Source organism: Camelina sativa, chromosome 13 (genome assembly GCF_000633955.1).
Source record: "Camelina sativa cultivar DH55 chromosome 13, Cs, whole genome shotgun sequence".
Taxonomy (NCBI): domain Eukaryota; kingdom Viridiplantae; phylum Streptophyta; class Magnoliopsida; order Brassicales; family Brassicaceae; genus Camelina; species Camelina sativa.
In genome coordinates this window covers 21426139-21446322 of record NC_025697.1, presented here as the reverse complement: position 1 = coordinate 21446322, position 20184 = coordinate 21426139, and the positions used below count along the sequence as shown (strand labels likewise).

The window sequence follows — 20184 nt, the reverse complement described above, 5'->3', positions numbered from 1 at the left end:
ATATTATTTATATTGTAATTTTTATATAAAATATAATTTATGTGATTGTTTTTAAAAGTTTTTTTAGATAAAATATAATGCAATAAAATCATATGCTAAATATGATGACTTATACTTATTTATTGTTAATGATTCTAGATAAATATATGTGCTATAATGAAGTTATTTCAACAATGTATATTCTATCTCATGACTTGAATGTCATTATATGACATAATTTTGTGAATTTGGCTTTTGAAAAGCGAGTTATTATATTATGAGTAATTTAATGTATTATTATACTTTTTGTTTTAATATACTTGATTTTTTTAAATTCTTTTATATTATAGTGACATATTATTGATATTGCTATAACAAACCAATTTAGAAATGTTTATAGTTTCTAAGAGCAAACCCATTGCACATCCTCAAATTAGTGTATCTAACTTTTAAAAATATTAAAAATAATATTAATCTAAGTTTACATCTTCATCCTATTGTTTTTAGTTTTTATCTTCCCATTAGTCATCCCTAAATATTGGTGTCTTCCAAACTCAGCACAAAATTGCACACAAAACTGAACATTGATTTCTTGTTCTATGTTGAGTTTTGTTGAGTCTGTACTATGTTACAACATTAGTACCTTCAGATCATTTATAGCTTCAACTTGATTTTTTCAAACGAAACTAAAGAGACAAAGATGACAATGTAGAACAGAGGGTTACATACAAGTGAAAAGAAAACTGAGGTTCCTTGTCAATTGTCTAGCTCCATAGCTTGAGCAGCTGGAGTCAGTTTCGTTTTCAATTTCTTCTTCCCAACAGAAAACCCACCATAGTAAGATGCACATTACAATATAACCATTCCGTAACAACATTTCTAAGTAAGTTCATCTTCCAGCATTTCATTCGTAAATCTACATGAAGAATCAATCGGAAATCAACTTCTAAACCCGCAACTTGTAAAAAGCTTTGTAACGTTACCTTCTCTGAGAAACAGCGATGGTGGCACCGATAAGCAGAGCTCCAACCACTAAACCCGCAACTTCGTTTGATGTTAAGCTCTGCATCTTCTCTTCTTCCTCCTTCCTTCTGATAAGATTCTACAAACTCTAAAATAATCCTTATGAACAACTGTAAGCAAACCTATCATCATCACCAAATCACAAATGAAAACGCCACATACACATGGAAACAACAAACATCAATGCCAAGAAGATTGTCACAAAGTTAAATACCATCGCCACGGTTATTAGTACGGCCAAGCTTGTAACTGAGATAACCAGCGTCACCAAGTCTCTTCTCATACATATTAACAAGCTCTTCGTTCCCTACCCAAAACTCCTTTAGAACAAAAAAATCAGAAACAGAGCATCAAAAAAAAAAAAAGTTTCCTTTCATAGAGGCAATTCGTCGAACAACCTGTAAACAAATGATGGAAGACCTCTCATATAATAACCAATCAATGATTCTATGATTCCTTCCAAGCCAATACGTTCGATTATCACTTTCACGAAGACTCTGATCCTACATTTCCAACAACACACACATAATCCAAAAATTTACCAAAAAGAAAAAAAAAAAATCAAAATTGATGAAAAAGAAACAAAACCTTGGGAGAGAGACGTTTATAGATGGGAGCAAGGATATTGAAAGTAGTACAAGAGATACAAGGTTGCTGATGAGATTGCATAGCTTCCTATTTTTGATCGATTCGTGTTTCTGTTGGAATCGAAAGAGAGAGAGAGAAGCAAAGAGAAAAAAAAAAAATCGTAACCTCTAGATAAGTGACACGTGCGTGTCTGTGGGTATCTAAAATACTCTCCGCAGAGACACAGGTCTCTGACAATTTCAGATTAAAACTTTATTTTTCAATCACTTAATTATTAAATAAATGAAACACATCCCCAAAGCAAAGGATGACCAATGGGACTGTTCTAATTTTAATATTAAGTTTTAATATTTTAAAAATATTTCATAATAAATTATTTAAAGTTTATTATATTATATAAAATTATAAAATTCAAAAAAAAATATGAAATTAAATTTAAATATTCAAATTTTGACCCGTTACTCAGTAAAAAAATTAATTCATTAGATATTATTTTTAAAGAATAATATTAATAAAACTTAAATATTTAATAGATTGAATCATTTATATTTGTTTTTTAAAATTCAACTTACGGTGTATCCGGAAATAAAATTATTTTTTAATTATAATAAATATTATAATAATTTATTTGTTTCACAAAATAGACTTATATATAAAAATGAGAGGTGAAATATAATGATAATTAACAAATTAATATGTTAAGTTAGATATCAAATGATTTTATTTGATGAATAATTTAATAAAAGAAATTAATATGGTAAGTTAGATGAAAACAAATGATTCTTTAAAATTTTTGGAAACAATAAATTCAGACTATACAAATAATATAAAACTTAATTTATAACCTATTTGTAACCAACTTATTAAAATTATATAGTTTATAATACAATATTGTGTATTTTCGTTTTATTATACAGGGAATATTACTTGTTGCCTTGTTGGAGATTTATTATGTTTGTGACATTAGACGTGTTTTCGTCTTGCATAGTCTTTTTCCTCTTCATACCATTTTTATTCAATTGCGTGGATAAGTTGGTAAACCGGTCAAAATTAAGGCAAATGTTTACTGTCCATATATCAAATGGATCTTAAACTAAGCCATATATCAAAATTAAGGCAAATGTTTACTGTCCATATATCAAACCGATGAGGGCGTAAACTCATTTGGTTTTAAATGGTTTTATTCATATATCAAATGGATCTCGTCTGAGCCTGACCCATATAAAAATACAGAGTTGTAGTCTTGTAAGCATGCATCGTAAACACAATAACGTCATTGGAATTTTTGTTTTATTGGAATAAAGAAAGAAAAAAACAATTGAATTAAAAAATTTAAAAATTTGATTCTCTTGTAAATATAAAACATAAGATAGGAAAAAAAGAAAAGTTTTGAATACAAATGAGTTCACTTTACGTAATCTCAAAATCTGATTCCTTTCTTCTCCAAACACTTCAAGAACTATTTACTTTTCTTCTTCATATATAACTCCTACACTCCAAAACTTTCATGCTCAAATCTCCTTAGCTTTTTTTGGCTAGCAATAACCATCAGAGCAGAATGACACCAGACCGAACAACTATCCCGATCCGTACCAGTCCGGTACCCCTAGCTCAACCCATAAAGCGTCACCATTCGGCTAGCTACTATGCTCACCGGGTCAAAGAAAGCCTCTCAACCCGGATATCAAAATTCATATGTGCAATGTTTCTTTTGGTTTTGTTCTTTGTAGGAGTCATTGCTTTTATACTTTGGCTTAGTTTACGCCCTCATCGACCTCGCTTCCATATCCATGACTTCGTGGTCCAAGGTCTAGACCAGCCTACGGGATTCGAAAGCGCAAGAATTGCTTTCAACGTAACCATACTTAACCCAAACCAACACATGGGTGTTTATTTTGATTCCGTGGACGGTTTCATTTACTACAAAGATCAACGGGTCGGGTCAAGCCCGTTGCTAAACCCCTTTTTCCAGCAGCCGACAAACACACAAATTGTGACCGGGACGCTGACTGGAGCTTCTTTAACGGTAAATAGTAGACGTTGGACCGAGTTTACTAACGATCGAGCACAAGGAACCGTGGATTTTAGGCTCGAAATAGTTTCGAATATTCGGTTTAAACTCCATAGGTGGATCAGTAAACACCATAGGATGCACGCTAACTGCGATATCGTGGTTGGACGAGACGGGTTAATCTTGCCCAAGTTTAACCATAAACGGTGTCCGGTCTACTTCTCTTAGATCGATTGATTGATTTTGTTGTTTGCTGTTTTTTTTTTGTATAATACTTTTCCTTTTGATTGATTCTTGCTTTCTTTTACGTTTTGTAATTTGGATTTTGGAGTTTGGTTTTTCTTATTAAATGTACGGATCTTTGAGTTGCATAAAGCAGAATTCGGCTCTGTTTCAGCTCTGTTTTAGGCAGGTTAGCTCTTTCGTGAACCACTACTTGTCTCTAATCTTGACAATTACAACAGAACACAAAATGTATCAGCAACAATCAATTACAATTACATAGAAAACCAACATAATCTATTTAAATTTGACTCGCAAACAAATGAACAATCTTGTAACAATGAGTATATAATTCATATAATTTCCCCAAACCTTTGACCAAACATGAATATTTAATCAGATCATTGTGTCAATGATTACGACACATACAATCTTGAAAAATATCTAACAAAAACATTTTAATTTCATGTTTTGAACAAGTCTTACCAATGAAATCAAAATGTTCTGTGAATATTCAAATTACAATAAACTTACATGAATATTAACAAACTTAAAGCCATGATTGATGAAAGAACAGAGCAATAATAAAAGACAAAAGAAAAAAAACATGTCTTCTTGTTTCAAATTCTCTGTTTATCTGATCTTAATTTTCTTAATGAGTTTAACCTCAATTTCTTATGCAACAGATCCAACTTATTGTTAGGAGCGCAAAAATCAAATTGAGAAAATATGCGAATTATATTTAAAATAACGAAATCAGAAACGAATTACAACAGCATAATATGAGGCAGAAAATAAATCAAGGAGGCAAGATATGATATCTCTTTCCTTAATTCAATAAATCGGCCGTAAGTGCTTTCGGACAATCACAATTTATAAATCCCAGGATACAACCGATCACGAACTATTATAGTAGCACACTAGTAATAGAACTCAAGCGAACAAATCTACGTTATACTCTCGAGACTACTAAACTAAGAACTTACTTGGACTAAGCAAGGGAGAGGGAGAGAGAGATCTTCAGAGGAAGGAGTCTTTGTGTTTTTGTGTGTGTCAAATAATGAGAGGTTGTGCCGCTATATATAGTGGAAGGAGGGAGGTCTCAAGAAAATATTCACTGAATATTCTCGGAGTACTGCCCAAGTTTGCTTGGAGTTCACACCAAGTCTTTCCAAAAAATTAAATGGGTCTAAAGCTTTCCAAAAAACTCAAAAGCCCACGGCCCGCGTCCACGTCCAGCCCAGCCCGCGTCCGTGCCCGGCCCGCCCAATTTGGCTCGCGCGTGGTAACCTTCCCTCTTCCTTCTACACACTTTTGAAACTAGAAGAGTGTGAAACTATATATATATATGAGTGAAAAATCAATCATATTTTTGATTTGGGATATTTCCCAAATCATCCCAAGTAGCTCACTTCACACTCTTATTTCTTATTCTAATCAACTTCGTTTTGGACGTATGAGTATACCATCTTGTAGTACTCGTTACCAGCTTTCCATTGCACTATCGACCTGACAATTCCGATCAGCCATTTGGCTGGAATTTGGCCGGAAAGTCGCCGGAAAGTCACTATCCAAAACCTGCAATTTTTCTGAAACTTATTTCTGAAAAATTCAGTTCCAACAATCCCCCACATGAATAGAAATAAGTCTAAACATATAACGACATAACTAACCCGATAGACTGACACTACTAGCTAGATTAGACAGACTTTCGAGAGTATATGCGAAAACTAACTGTATATGAGTTGGTGGCGTTTTTCAACCTTGAACCGACTCATTGTTATACATGTCGAGTTTACTCGGCCAGATGGTGACATGATGTCTTGAACCATCCGGATTTGTATGTAAACTTAGACAGCAAGCATAACACAGCTTCGTTTTCTCGTAGAACGAGGTTCTCTATTGTGTTCATTGTGGCCTTGAACATGCCTGGTTAATCATGAGTGAACTTGGAGAGTATAGCCTCATATATTCTCCTAGAAACGGCCCCATTTCACACTCACAAGGTGATTTTAATAGCTGCTTGTATTTAAAGAAATATCCTGTAATTATTTCAAATATTTTACAAGCTACATTTCAAATTATTAAAAGCATATGCTTAACTTCTAACATACAGGAAGCACTTTACATCATTTCAGGAACTAGGAGAAGAGAAAAGTCTCTTAGTGCTTGTAGCAGATTCAGCTTGATTTAGTTGTCCCTTTGAACCTAGGTCATGGGGTCTCCAATCTGAGTAGGTGGGGTTACCATCAAACCTCCTCTTAAGTCGTAGGCTTTAAACCCATTCCTCTTGATGATTTTATAACTTGATCTCGCGCCAAACCTTTTGTAAATGGATCCGCTAGGTTTTCTTTGGTATGGATGTAATCAATCATAACTACACCAATTGAGATAAGTTGTCCAACAGTTTTATGTCTGCGTCTGATGTGACGAGATATGCCATTGTAATGGGTATTCCTTGCCCTGCCCAAAGTCGATTCGCTATCACAGTGTACACGTATTGCAGGCACAGGATTCCCCCACATTGGGATGTCTTCCAAGAAATTACGAAGTGATTCAACTTCCGACATATCTATCTCCAAAGCTATGAATTCAGATTCCATCGTTGATTTAGCTGCCAGAGTTTGTTTGGAAGATTTCCAGGACATTGCTGCACCTCCAAGTGTAAAAACATATCCACTCGTGGATTTTGAGTTTCTCGAATCTGCGATCCAGTTGGCATCACTATAACCGTCCAAAACTCCAGGTTCTCTACCATAGTGCAAGCCATGATCTTTGGTATAACGTAGATAGTCCAAAACTCTAGTTATAGCCATCCAATGCTTATGTCCTGGATTACTTGTGTAGCGACTAAGTACATTTACAGAGTGCGCTAAATCTGGTCTTGTACAGTTTGTCAAGTACATTAGACTGCCAATTACCCTTGCATACTCCACCTGTTGCACAAGTTCACCAGAATTTTTGGTCAAGTGAATTTGAGGATCCTCTGGAGTTTTTGCAGTCCCTTTTGAGTAATGCTTGAATCGATCAAGCACTTTTTCAGCATAGTGGGTTTGAGACAAGATAAGGCCCTCATCATTTCTGATGATTTTTATCCCCAAAATTACATCTGCTAAACCCAAGTCCTTCATGTCAAAATGTCTTTTGAGCATGTTTTTCGTTTGAGTTATGATGTCTTTGTTGCTGCCGATTATGAGCATATGGTCTACATATAAACATAACAAAATGTACCCTGATGGAGTAGTTTTGTAATATATGCATTTGCCACATTCATTAATGCGAAAACCATTAGACATCATCATACTGTCAAACTTCTCATGCCACTGCTTAGGAGCCTGTTTGAGTCCATATAATGACTTCACAAGTTTACACACTTTGTGTTCTTGTCCTGGAATAACAAATCCCTCAGGCTGTTTCATGTAGATTTCCTCCTCTAAATCTCCATGGAGAAAAGCAGTTTTTACATCCATTTGATGGATTTCAAGATTTCTCAAGGCTGCAATACCTATGAGCATCCTGATCGAAGATAGTCTTGTTACCGGTGAATAGGTATCAAAGAAATCTAAACCTTCTTTTTGCCGTAATCCTTGCACTACAAGCCTAGCCTTTTACCGCTCCATATCGCCATTGGGTTTTCGTTTTATCGTAAAAATCCATTTACACCCCAAAGGCTTAAATCCTTGTGGTAGATCTGCCATCTCATACGTATGATGTTGCATGATAGAGTCTATTTCGGTTTTGACAGCTTCCTTCCAATAAGGTGCATCAGGTGTAGACATAGCTTCTGCGTATGTTCTAGGTAGATTTTCAACTAGAAATGCCATCATCAGAAAATCATCACCAAACGATTTACTTCTGCGAGCTCGTTTGCTCCGTCTAGGTTCAAGTTCTGTTTCTACAGTAGTATTACTCAAAGTATTGCCAGCTTCAGAGGTCGCTGCATCTCGTTGTTCACGAGTCCGTTTTTGAGTTTTCCTACAGGGAAAAATGTCTTCAAAAAATGAAGCATTTCTTGACTCCATAACTGTATTCACATGGATATCTGGAATATCTGATTTATGAACCAGAAATCGATATGCACTACTGTTATGTGCATATTCGATGAATGTACAATCTACGGTCTTTGGCCCAATTGTGACCTTTTTAGGAGGTGGTACAACCACTTTTGCTAGACACCCCCACACTTTGAGGTATTTGTACGAAGGTACTATACCTTTCCAAAGCTCAAATGGTGACTTGCCAGGCACCTTATGCGGTATCATGTTGAGGATGTAATTTGTGGTAAGCAAAGCTTCCCCCCCCCCCACATGTTCTGGGCTAACCCAGATTCCTGCAACAAAGCATTCATCATCTCTTTCAGAGTTCGATTCTTTCGTTCTGCTACTCCGTTAGATTTTGGCGAGTAGGGAGCGGTTGTCTGATGTATAATGCCTTTTTCTCTGCAAAATACATTGAATGGCTCATTATATTCTCCTCCTCTATCACTTCGAACTACTTTTATAGTTTTCTGAAGCTAATTTTCTACCTCGAGGGTGAACTCTTTGAATTTTTCTAGTGCTTCATCTTTGCTTTGCAAGAGATATACATAGCAATATCTTGTGCAATCATCAATGAATGTAACAAAGTATTTCTTACCGCCTCTAGTTTGCACATACTTTAAAACACATAAGTCTGTGTGAATTAAGCCTAGAGGTTCGGTTGTTCTTTCAACGCGTGGTGAAGGAGTTGTAATGAGTTTGGCCTGTATGCACACTTCACATTTTTCTTTGTTAGTTTTGAATTTCGGAATCAAATTCAAGTTTTGCATTTTTCGCATTGTTTTGTAATTGACATGTCCTAAACGTTCATGCCAAGTATTAAACGACTCAACCAAGTAAGCAATAGGGTTTTCTTTCATTTCAGCAATAGAAGCAGAAGCTACAATTTTCGGATGGACTGTCGTTACAGACATCTTGATCAGTCCACCCTTAACAAAACCCTTTCCCAAATACATCCTATTTTTCTTAAGAACTAACTTATCAGCCTCAAAATGAATGGAAAAACCATGCTTGCTTAGCACTGTTCCAGAGATGAGATTCTTCCGCATGTCAGGTACGTGCTTCACGTTCTGCAATGTGAGCTCACGATCAGAAGTTAGTTTCAGAACCACTTTGCCCTTACCTACAATCTTGGACATCGCCTTGTTGCCCATGAAAAGCTGCTCATTTGACTTGTTCTGCACATAGGTGGTGAACATGATCCTATATGTGTGTGGTAGCACCAGTGTCGTAGTACCACTCCACTGGATTGTCTTCCACCATGTTACATTCAGTAACCACCACAACCATGTCTTCTTCAGTTAGGTTTGCTTGCAACTTGAGATCTTTGGCTTTGCTTTTGCAAACATCAGCCTTGTGTCCAATCTTACCATAATGATGACACTTTCCTTTGAACTTCCTCTCAAGGTTGCTTTTCTTGAAGTTTGGTCCAGATGACACCTTCAACGGTTTATGAAGAATATAGATCCCTTTACCCCTGCCTTTGAACTTGGTCTTATGCTCAGCTACATGAACGTCATGCCCCTGGCTTTGAGCATCCGAATGAGCTCCACGATTGTTGTCCTCAACTCTCAACCGACGGATGAGGTCATCAAGAGACATTGCCTTACGCTTGAAGTTAAGGTAATGTTTGAAATTCGATCAGCCTGGTGGTAGCTTCTCGATCAAGCAATTCGTTTTGAAGACATTGCAGATCAACATCCCTTCCAAATCGATCTCCTAAAAGATGCGTTGAAGAGCCTCCACTTGTTCCATAATTGGTTTGGAATCCACCATCTTGAAGTTCAGGAACTTTGTAGTTGAGAATTTCTGCATCCCAGACTCATCAGTCTTGTACTTGGTCTCCAAAGCTAGCCACAATGCTTTTGAAGTCTTGTACATACTGTAGAGATCATAAAGATCATTGACCAAACGGTTCAGAATCTGACCTTTGCAACAATAGTCTCCTTGAGCCCAGCTATCCATGCTTCCAACCACATACACATATGTGTCACTTTGTGGAAGTGTTTGTGGATCCTCTGTGAGGTATCTTTCCATATTCATGCTGGCCAAGTAGTAGCACATCTTGTTTTGCCACGTTTTGAACCCAACTTTACCATCGAACTTATCTGGCATCATTCCTTGGGAAGCCGTAGGTGGTATCCCCATGTGGGTTGATCCATTACCGAACAGATTTCGGTGCACGTTGTCAATACCCGAATCGGTAAGCTTCGTGTTTTCAAGTTCTTTAGCAAGGCGTAAAGCCAACTCTGCAGGAGTTTCAACAGGGGTTGCAGGAACCCTAGCACCGTCACCGTTGTTGGTGTTGTCTCCAGACATTTTTTCTGTTTCACAATAAACATATCTGATTAATATATTAATCAAACAATTCAAGTAATTAAATTACACTGAATTAGTTTTGCAAACTCGCTTAACAAGCGTACACAGAAACTTGTTTCACAAACTCACTCAATTAAGAGCATTCGTGGAAACCAGAGAGAGTAGAGAAGAAAGAATTAAAGTAAAAGCGTTCTTCAAAAAACTTTCCGCGTAAGCACCGAAAGATGAAAGCATAAACAGTTTTTCAGAAGATTTTGAAATCGTTTTTTGAAATAAAAAATTCAAAAAATTCTCAATCCATTTAAAGCGATAAGCAGAAAGCGGATTTATTGAACTAAGACTGTTAGGAGCGCAAAAAACGAATTGAGAAAATATGCGAATTATATTTAAAATAACGAAATCATAAACAAATTACAACATCATAATATGAGGCAGAAAATAAATCACAGAGGCAAGATATGATATCTCTTTCCTTAATTCAATAAATCGGCCGTAAGTGTTTTCGGACAATCACGATTTATGAATCCTAGGATACAACCGATCACGAACTATTACAGTAGCACAACAGTAACAGAACTCAAGCGAACAGATCTACGTTATACTCTCGAGATTACTAAACTAAGAACTTACTTGGACTAAGCAAGGGAGAGGGAGAGAGAGATCTTCAGAGGAAGGAGTCTTTGTGTTTTTGTGTGTGTGAAATAATGAGAGGTTGTGCCGCTATATATAGTGGAAGGAGAGAGGTCTCAAGAAAATATTTATTGAATATTCTCGGAGTACTGCCCAAGTTTGCTTGGAGTTCACACCAAGTCTTTCCAGAAAATTATATGGGTCTAAATCTTTCCAAAAAACTCAAAAGCCCAAGGCCCGCGTCCGTGCTCGGCCCGCCCTGCATCTGTGCCCGGCCCGCCCAATTCGGCGGGCGCGTGGGAACCTTCCCTCTTCCTTCTACACACTTTTGAAATTAGAAGAGTGTAAAACTATATATATATATATGAGTGAAAAATCAATCATATTTCCAATGTGGGATATTTCCCAAACCATCCCAAGTAGCTCACTTTACACTCTTATTTCTTATTCAAATCAACTCCGTTTTGGATGTATGAGTATACCATCTTGTAATACTCGTTACCAGCTTTCCATTGCACTATCGACCTGACAATTCCGATCAGCCATTTAACCGTAATTTGACCGGAAATCGTCGGAAAGTCACTGTCCAAAACCTGCAATTTTGCTGAAACTTATTTCTGAAAAAATTCAGTTCCAACACTTATCTCTACCACATATGTCCAAACACAACAACGTTCTCAAGAAACAGCACTTACTTGACCAATCTCCGGACCGTTCTATCATCTCTCTCTTCTCCAAACGCAGCTTACGAATCACGTTTTTATTACGCAACCGCTAGTGATGATAATGATAAAAACAACAACAACAACAGAGTCTACGGAGTTTTCCTCTGCCGTGGAGACGTCTCAGCCGATATATGCCGTGACTGTGTTGCGTTTGCCGCCAACGAAACGCTCCTCAGGTGTCCCAGAGAGAAAGAGGCAGTAATTTGGTACGACGAGTGTATGGGAAGATACTCGGATCAAAGCATCGTAGGGCAGATGAGAGTTAGACCTGTTGTTTTCTTCTGGAACACGCAAAACATCACAGAGAATCAAGTGAGCAGTTTCAATGAGTCTTTGGCTGCTTTGTTGATCAAGGCTGCGGTGAAAGCGGCTTCGAGCTCGAGAAAGTTCGTTACGGAGAAAGCGAACTTCACGGTTTTTCAAACCATTTATATATAGCCTTGTGCAGTGCACACCTGATTTGACGAATCAAGATTGTGAGAGCTGTTTGAGACAAGCCATTAATTGGTTTCCGGACTGCTGTGATCGAAGAATTGGCGGGAGAGTAATCGCGGAGAGTTGTAGCTTTAGATACGAGCTTTATCCGTTTTACAATGAAACTATTACTGCGGCCCCTCCTCCTTCAATGTTGGCTGCACCACCACTGAAGCTTCCTTCAGAAAAAGGTGAAACTTTGGGCCAAAGTAGCAGAATACAAATCTGAAACATATTTTCTTTTTGTTATGTTTTTGAAATTGTGTTAAGGGAAAGGCAAAAGCTCGAAGGTGATAGTAACCGCGGTCGCTGTACCTGTTTCTGTCTGCGTGTTACTTCTCGTTGCCGCGTGTTGTTTACTGTTAAGAAGAAGGAGAAAGCTAAGTGCTGAAACAGAGGAATTAGGTAAACCAATCTTGCCATTTGCTACTCTTACTAATTGAGACTTTCTTGCGAATTGGCATCTTTTGTAATGTAGATGGAGATGATATTACAACAACAGAAACACTGCAGTTCCACTTTAGCGCAATTGACGCAGCTACGAAGAAGTTCTCAGAAAGTAACAAGCTTGGCCATGGTGGATTTGGTGAAGTTTACAAGGTAACTATATAATTCTTGTACTAATTATAGTTTAAACAAAATAAAAAAGCATAATGCTGTAAAACCATTTCAGGGGCAGCTTACAAACCGGTGAAACAGTAGCGATAAAGAGACTATCTCGAGGATCGACACAAGGAGCTGAAGAATTCAAGAACAAAGTTGACGTGGTTGCGAAGCTACAACACAGGAATCTTGCTAAGCTCTTGGGATATTGCTTAGATGGAGAAGAGAAAATACTTGTTTATGAGTTTGTTCCTAACAAAAGCCTCGACTATTTCCTTTTCGGTATAACAAATCATCACTTATTACCCTAAAGAAACTATCTGTTTTCGGGTTAACTAAGACTTTTGTTTGTTTGTTTTGTAGATAACGAGAAGAGAGGAATTTTGGATTGGCAAAGAAGGTACAAGATCATTGAAGGGATAGCTCGAGGAATACTTTATTTACATCGAGATTCTCGGCTTACGATCATTCACCGTGACCTTAAAGCAAGTAACATACTCTTAGATGCAGACATGAATCCAAAGATCTCAGATTTTGGTATGGCGAGGATCTTTGGTGTTGATCAAACTCAAGCCAATACTAAAGAATCGTTGGTACATAGTAAGTTGTTTCTTCCTCTTGTAATATTGACTCTACACTTCAGTTAGTTATTCGATTTCCCATTTTGCTTAAATATTAGCGGATTCGGTGGAATTAACTCCGTAACTTGCGCATCAAGTTTCAATCCCCGTGATCACGTAACGAGGTACGATTGCGATTGTATATTAATTGTAATTAGATATTTTGAGATCTCTTTCTGGTGTATAAATAAAGGATTGTAATACAGCATCTAATGGAATAACACAGAAACTTTATTCTTTACAAAAGGAACAGGATTACCACCGATAGCGATCTGGAAGTTTTGAGAGCAGAGGAAGGAGTTGATGAATCGAATCATCGATGACTGGTGAGATCTGTCATAGTTGTCAATCGATGAAAGATGGCTGCTAGCGAAACTTGCGTTCGTCATTGTTCTCTTTCCCGCGGCTCATCCGTGGTAAAAAAAAAAAAAAAAGTCAACTATGACAGATCTCACCATCATCGATGATTTGATTTATATTATGTATTTTGTGTATTTTATTATTATATGTGTGATAATTTTTAAAAAAATTTAATCTTATATCATAGACACAAAAATCAAAACCATAAACAAAGCTTGGTTGACACTAATCTAAGATCTTACTTGGGTTTTAATAAAATGATTTTTTTTGTTGGAAAAAAAAACATATGTCTATTATATACTCACTTTGTTTCAAAATATCGAATGTTTTAACCAAAGCATACAGATTAAGATTAAGAAGTCTTTACTTCTAACATGTTCAATCAATCAAAAACAATACTGCATAATATAAAATATTAAACTAATCTAAAAGTTGCATAGAAACTTGAAAACATCCTATATTATAAAACAAAAAACTTCTCTAAAACATCTTATATTTTGAAACGGATGGAGTATTAGAAATCGATTTAAGAGCTCGTGTGTTTGACTTTTGATATTTGGGAAGCAAAACGTCATTGTTTTACTAACAATATTCCGGTGGGTATCCATAGGCCCTGATTGGTAGCACATTTTTAAGATTTTAAAAATGTTTAAAATTATGAAAGCTACTTTTTTGTCCATTAGACTTTTTGTTTTTGTTTTTTTTTTAAGTTTTGAAAGCCACTTATTTTTTTTCTCTTCTTTGTTTTCCCATTTTTTTTAAAGCGTCAAAATTCATGATTTAAAAACTAAACAATTTTAAAAGTATTCTTTTTTTTTTCTCCCTTTTATATTTAAAAGCTTTCCAAAAGTATATATTTAGTTTTTATATATTTTATTTTTGTAAATTAATTATTCTTATTTTTTTCTCTTTCCTTTAAGATCCATTTCAGTAATAAATTTTATTTTTTCATTATCACTAATAATACGGTAAAAGACTTTATGAATTTTATCATTAATAATATAATAACAATCAAACAATGCCTTGATTAGTGGTAAATGAATTTTTGACTGCTCATATAACTACTCAATGCATTTTATATTTTTACATTATTTCAAATTTTAATAACTTAATTAATTGATGTCTGCAACTTCAGTTATTTATTTCTTATTCTTATAGTTGTTTGTTTTTAATCAATTTTCAAACAAAATCACATATTTGATTGACTTATATTTTTTAGAATTTTAATTTATTATTAAGAAAAATTAATTTGTCATTAAATTGCTATATAAATTAATTTCTAACATAATATATATTCATTATTATTATTTAATAATAATAATAAAAATAACAGCTACAGCTTTAAAATTTGTTGGTAAACAATCAGATTTTAACAGTTAAAAGTTTCTACAGTCAAAGCATTTACAGCCAAATTCTTTACAACTAAAATTTTAAAATCAAAGTCTCTACAGCCAAAAATAACAGCCGTTACCAATCAGAACCATAGTCTTATAGGGTAAACCCGAGTAAGAGTTTATTAATTTGGGTACCCGCCCAATTTAAACCCATATTTTTTTTTATTACAGAAAACATGTCTCAAGCCTGATTTTAAAGACGGGTCCGTGTACCCAATGGGTTTAAACCCATCTTTAACATCCGTGGTAATCCTATTCCTTTTGTAAAGAATAAAGTTTCTTGTGTTATTCCATTAGATGTTGTATTACAATCCTTTATACAAGGTCTCAACATATCTAATTACAATTAATATACAATCGCAATTGTATCTCGTTACGTGATCACGGGGATTGAAACTTGATGCGCAAGTTACCGAGTTGATTCCACGGAATCCGCTAATATTAAACAAGTTCTCTCTTTAGTGGTTATATGTCTCCGGAGTATGCAATCCACGGGCAATACTCGGTGAAATCGGATGTTTATAGTTTCGGAGTCTTAGTTCTTGAACTCATAACCGGTAAAAAGAACAGCATCTTCTATGAAGATGGTCTTGGAGATTTGGTGACCTATGTGGGTATTACCAATCAATAACTATTGTTCAGTACCGGTTTTAAAAACATTCTAAAAATCGGGTTTTGATGAAAAACACTCTGCAGGTGCGGAAGCTATGGGTGGAGAAATCACCATTGGAGCTAGTGGACGAAGCAATGGGAGGGAATTTTCAGACAAATGAAGTGATCAGATGCATTCACATTGCTCTATTATGTGTTCAAGATGATTGTTCAGAGAGACCTTCAATGGACAACATACTTGTGATGATGAACAGCTTCACTGTTACTTTACCAATTCCAAAGAGATCTGGGTTTCTTCTTCAAAACATGAGAGCCTCTAAAGATCAACGATCAGGAGCTTCTGCATCTGATCAGTCAGCAACAAGCAAGTCTTTGCCTCTATCTGTTGATGATTCTTCCATCACTATTGTTTATCCTCGTTGATGTCTTTTGTGTACTTACTGTTTGTAAATATAGAGTTTAGACCATTACTGTTGTGTCGAAACTATGTAAACAGATCAAGAACTTATTTAGTTATGTCTTATCAGACAAATTACATTACACAATAGTGGAGATTTCCTCACACGACATTGCCAAGATAGCAAGTTGCTTACACAATCAAATTGAGAGCACACTAGAGTTCCTGATGCTTATGAGCTTGGAACTTACAATCAGAAAATTACAAACCTCTAAAACAATTGCCGTTGTTATACATATGAGAGATAGAAACTCAACCCACTAGTGTTTAACCGTAACTCAGGCGAGAGTCGAGGAGTTTTGCCGAAGTTTGTCTGCGAGGTATTCCAATCTCACAAGCATTCACTCTAGCCGCAAACCGAAGAGAGCAAAGGGACTCTCCAGTAGAAGATGGATCAGGTGATATATTCACAAACATTAAGGTTTTTGAGTCTCCTCCTAAACACGGCTGTACTCAAAAACGATTACCCTTTGTTAAAAATAATCTAGATAGACAGATTAATGCATAATCATTCTGAAGTCAAAATGGAATCTAACCTGGAGTAAATAGGTTAACTTTGAGTTTCTGAAAGGAACATGATCCTCTTTCTTAGCCAATGCAAATATAACATCACTCAAAGCAGACAAGCTTTTATTTATAGCCTGGTCAAGGAAAGAACAAAGATTGGAGGGTAAGTTCAAAAAATCAATGGGAGTATCTTAGAAGACTGTATTTTCAAAGACAAAAAAACCTGTGTCTCCTTTAACCGCTCTCCGGTTGCCCCGCTCTTTGAGAGTCGTTCACTTCCAGCAAGATCAATTAGGTTAAGAACTCCTTGTACCTGCTGTTCAGTGCTCTGAAATAGGAGAGTTTTAAAAGTGAGAAATAAAATTTACAACACAAAGTAATAACGACCCCAAAGGCAGAAAATTTAACCTCATTGACACCAGAAATCCGAAGAGTAAACACGAAATGACTCCTTGATGACTGCTCGTTCATTTGAGTCTTACCAACGGACCTGCAACATAAGAGTTCATCATCCTTTAGTTTTGTAATTTGTTATACCAGAACAAATACAGTGTAACAATATTTTCAAAAGTCAAAAGCCATGTCATTTTACATTACTAGATATGCCTAGCAATCGACTTAACCAAAGAGAAAGTAGTACATCTACTAATACAACTCCTGTATGTAGGATATGAAATAACAAACACAAATTCTCAAAACTCAAGGCAAACCTGCTCTGAGCGGCCTGCTGCAATAGTGAAGAAATTTGTCCGATGCTACATACATCTACTATTGTCAGGTCACTAACATGCGTGTTTCCATTAGCATCATGTGTGATTGTATACTGTCTTCCAGAGGTGCTACTACTGTCTCCTCGCACAGACTCTATAGCAATTGTTCGGTTTGTCATAAGCAAGTCTCTGATGGACTCATTGTAGATCTCCAACATTGAGACCTACAAGTAAAAATAAATTTAAAAATGCTACCAAGGAAAGCATTCAACAAACCTTGAGAATATTGTAAGAGAAATATGTACCTGCATCTTGTATTTCCAACCTTGGGCACGAAGAGACTGGCTAGTTTTGAAGATTTGTTCAAGTGATCTAGGGATCAGTCCCTTCTGTTCTGGCTTGTCTGGCCTGCCCATCATGGTGTAGGTTTTGCCAGAACCTGTCTGACCGTATGCAAAAATACACACCTGTCCACAAAGATATGAGAAAAAAACAAAGGCAAAGGGATCAGTTTAAGTGTTGTCTGCCCCCTAACATAAAGAAGAGTTTTAATAAAATCTGCTACAACTACATAAGAACAATAACAATAATTCAAATACTTGTATATAACTAGAATTTGCATATTGGGTATCTACAAGATAGTCAAAAGTACTGAACCTTGTAGCCATCTAATGCGCTCTGTACAAGTTGAGATATTTCAAAGAATACTTCCTCCTGAGAAGCCCCGTGGTCGAAGACCTTGTCGAAGGTGAAAGGATGCTTGTTACCTAAGAACCCCATATAAAGCACAAAAAAATGAATTAATGTAAGCATATTACCTAATTGAGCAAAGTTAAAAAAGATAAGTCTCTGAATATACCAGTTTGGACCACATCAATGCCTCTCCCAAGAGATTCCGTTGATGTAGGATAAGCAATAACACTGGCCTCTTGGCGTCCTCCATCATCTGGTAGCAAGGGCCGCACTCGGCAGAACACGCGTATGTTTCCTTTGAGTTCCTGAAATAGAAGCTTTGTTTAGCGAACTTAAAAGAAAGGCTCTAGAACTTAAAATAGTTCCAAAAACTAAATATTTTTATGGAGTACTTAAAATTAGAGATGGTCTCAGTATAAGAAGATCCCGTTTTATATCATTTTCTTACAAGGATGGTGTTATGGAGCTTCTTCCGTAATAACTCTCCTTCACAAAGTTGATGCTCCGTGTCTGCAAGGCGATCTTGCAATTCGTACAAACGTTGTTTCTGTTCCGCAAATTCTGTCATAGTATGAGACATAGATGCATCTACCATCTGTACAGATAAGTAAATAAAAAAGTATGTGTCAGTCTAAAGGAACAATTGGCAAAGTAAAGAGTATTTGAAAGTTGGCGGATCACCAAATTTACCTTTAGCTTTTCATTGGCAAAAGTTAATTCCTGCTCCAACATTTTTATACGCTCTTTCTGCAACGAGCATGTTTCCTGCAACATAGGATTGACATTTTCAGAAAACTAAATATAAGTCAAAAATGTGAAACTTCGAGTGTGAGCTAACCTCCAAGGATCCTGATTTTGCAATCAAGATGTCCAACTCATGAGAAGACTTTCCAACACTCTCCTGATACATCAGTATCTCATCAGCCAGATTTTTCGACTGTACAACCTGGCGATCACGATCATCCCGAACTTGTTGGAGCTCGCTCCGAAGGTTCTTGACTTCCGCCAGCAATGACTCCTTTTGTTTTACCGCTTCATCTTGTGAAACCTTGATCACGGAAAGGGAAGAGAAACAAACTAATAAGCAATTATATCACTCACAATTTTAGAAATGCAAGAATCATGTCAAGGATATTCACCCGGCTCAACGCTAGTTGTTCCTGTAGTGATTTACTGTGAACCCTAAGTGTAGTAAGGTTCTCTAGTATACTTGACTTTTCCTTTTCAGCACGAGTGTGTGCCTCTCGAACTGCTTGAAGATCAGTCTGGAGTTTAGTGTTATATTGTTGCAAACTTGTGTTGTACTCTTGCAGCCTTTTGTACATATCTTCAAGGGACGTCACCTAGAAATTAAAAGGGAAAAGATAATGCCAAGTGCTAAGAGGAGTAATACACAATAAGGGAGAAGGAATTCTGCTGTACCTTATTCTTGGCAGCCATTTTGTCTTCTTTCACTTTGTCAAGCTCTTCCCGGAGAGAATCCTGAAGCTTCTCAGCTGCAACTCTACATTCTTTTTCTCTTCTATGATTTTCAATTGCATCCTAGTAGTCATAACCAATAAGTTCATACATTCATATACCCTTAATTTTGGGCGAAGGAGAAACAAACTTGATAAGTTATTCTTTGAGAAATTCTCCTTACCAACTTGTTTAACTCCTCCTTGGAGAACTTTTCCTGAAGTGATGCTATGTTCTCCTCCATCTCAGCAATAGTTGCTTGTAGCCTATCCTCTTTGGTCTTTGCATCCAACTCTAGAAGTAATTAGAAACCACATCAATATTTCAGTGTACACAAACTAATGTAAGTAAAATGACATGATGGGAAACTAAAATTCACCTTTATCATTGTATCTTTGCTCAGCAGATTCCAGAGAAGAACGAAGAAGTTCCTTCTCCTGGACATGTGTTTCTTCCACTTGTTGGAACCATCTAACACAAACCTTAAGCTTCTTGATAATATCCGTCATTTGCTCAATCTTAGCCTGTCATAAGTTACCACAAGGATCCCAATAAGAAGAAGAAAACAAAAAAAAAAACACATCTTTGCTAGAGAATCAAACAATTAGTTATCAGTTAAACAAACCTTGGTGTCAAATTTGGCAGCTTTGGCTCTCTCGTTAAGCAAAGCCAACACTTCATCTTTCGTAAATTCAACTTTACCACCACAGTCATCTGTGCTGCCCACATCGCTGTTCGCCGTCACATCTTGTCTGTTCACCG

At 36.3% G+C, this 20184-nt stretch overlaps 3 protein-coding genes and 1 pseudogene across 4 annotated transcripts in view; 2 read left to right on the top strand and 2 right to left on the bottom strand.

Annotated features, from left to right (window-relative positions):
* LOC104737384 (uncharacterized calcium-binding protein At1g02270-like) lies at positions 545-1741 on the bottom strand. Of its 2 annotated transcripts, none has more exons than XR_759725.1 (5): positions 1591-1741; positions 1401-1505; positions 1217-1322; positions 963-1124; positions 545-895 (listed from the first exon to the last, which is right to left on the bottom strand). XR_759725.1 is itself a non-coding variant. In XM_010457554.1 (5 exons), the coding sequence occupies exons 1-5, from the start codon at positions 1669-1671 to the stop codon at positions 884-886; spliced, it is 423 nt and encodes a 140-aa protein (XP_010455856.1). In that variant the 5' UTR covers positions 1672-1741; the 3' UTR covers positions 545-883. The 2 variants fall into 2 exon arrangements, 1 of the variants encoding a protein (XP_010455856.1); XM_010457554.1 differs by having other exon boundaries at positions 963-1081.
* LOC104737383 (protein YLS9-like) lies at positions 3042-3997 on the top strand. The gene has a single exon (XM_010457553.2). It carries the CDS (start codon positions 3149-3151, stop codon positions 3827-3829), a length of 681 nt encoding a protein of 226 aa, XP_010455855.1. The 5' UTR covers positions 3042-3148; the 3' UTR covers positions 3830-3997.
* Positions 11007-16020, top strand: LOC104738454 (annotated as a pseudogene).
* Positions 16087-20184, bottom strand: part of LOC104738453 (kinesin-like protein KIN-14D) — a 4752-nt gene continuing 654 nt past the window's right edge. The window contains exons 2-17 of the mRNA XM_019234620.1: positions 20048-20176; positions 19802-19946; positions 19607-19716; positions 19387-19506; positions 19104-19307; positions 18803-19012; positions 18655-18729; positions 18413-18559; positions 18131-18269; positions 17929-18038; positions 17577-17738; positions 17272-17495; positions 16970-17051; positions 16785-16889; positions 16591-16695; positions 16087-16501 (exon numbers count right to left, since the gene is read on the bottom strand). Coding sequence (XP_019090165.1) covers positions 16322-16501; positions 16591-16695; positions 16785-16889; positions 16970-17051; positions 17272-17495; positions 17577-17738; positions 17929-18038; positions 18131-18269; positions 18413-18559; positions 18655-18729; positions 18803-19012; positions 19104-19307; positions 19387-19506; positions 19607-19716; positions 19802-19946; positions 20048-20176 — 2247 coding nt within the window. The 3' untranslated portion in view covers positions 16087-16321. The remainder of the gene's footprint in view (positions 16502-16590; positions 16696-16784; positions 16890-16969; positions 17052-17271; positions 17496-17576; positions 17739-17928; positions 18039-18130; positions 18270-18412; positions 18560-18654; positions 18730-18802; positions 19013-19103; positions 19308-19386; positions 19507-19606; positions 19717-19801; positions 19947-20047; positions 20177-20184) is intronic.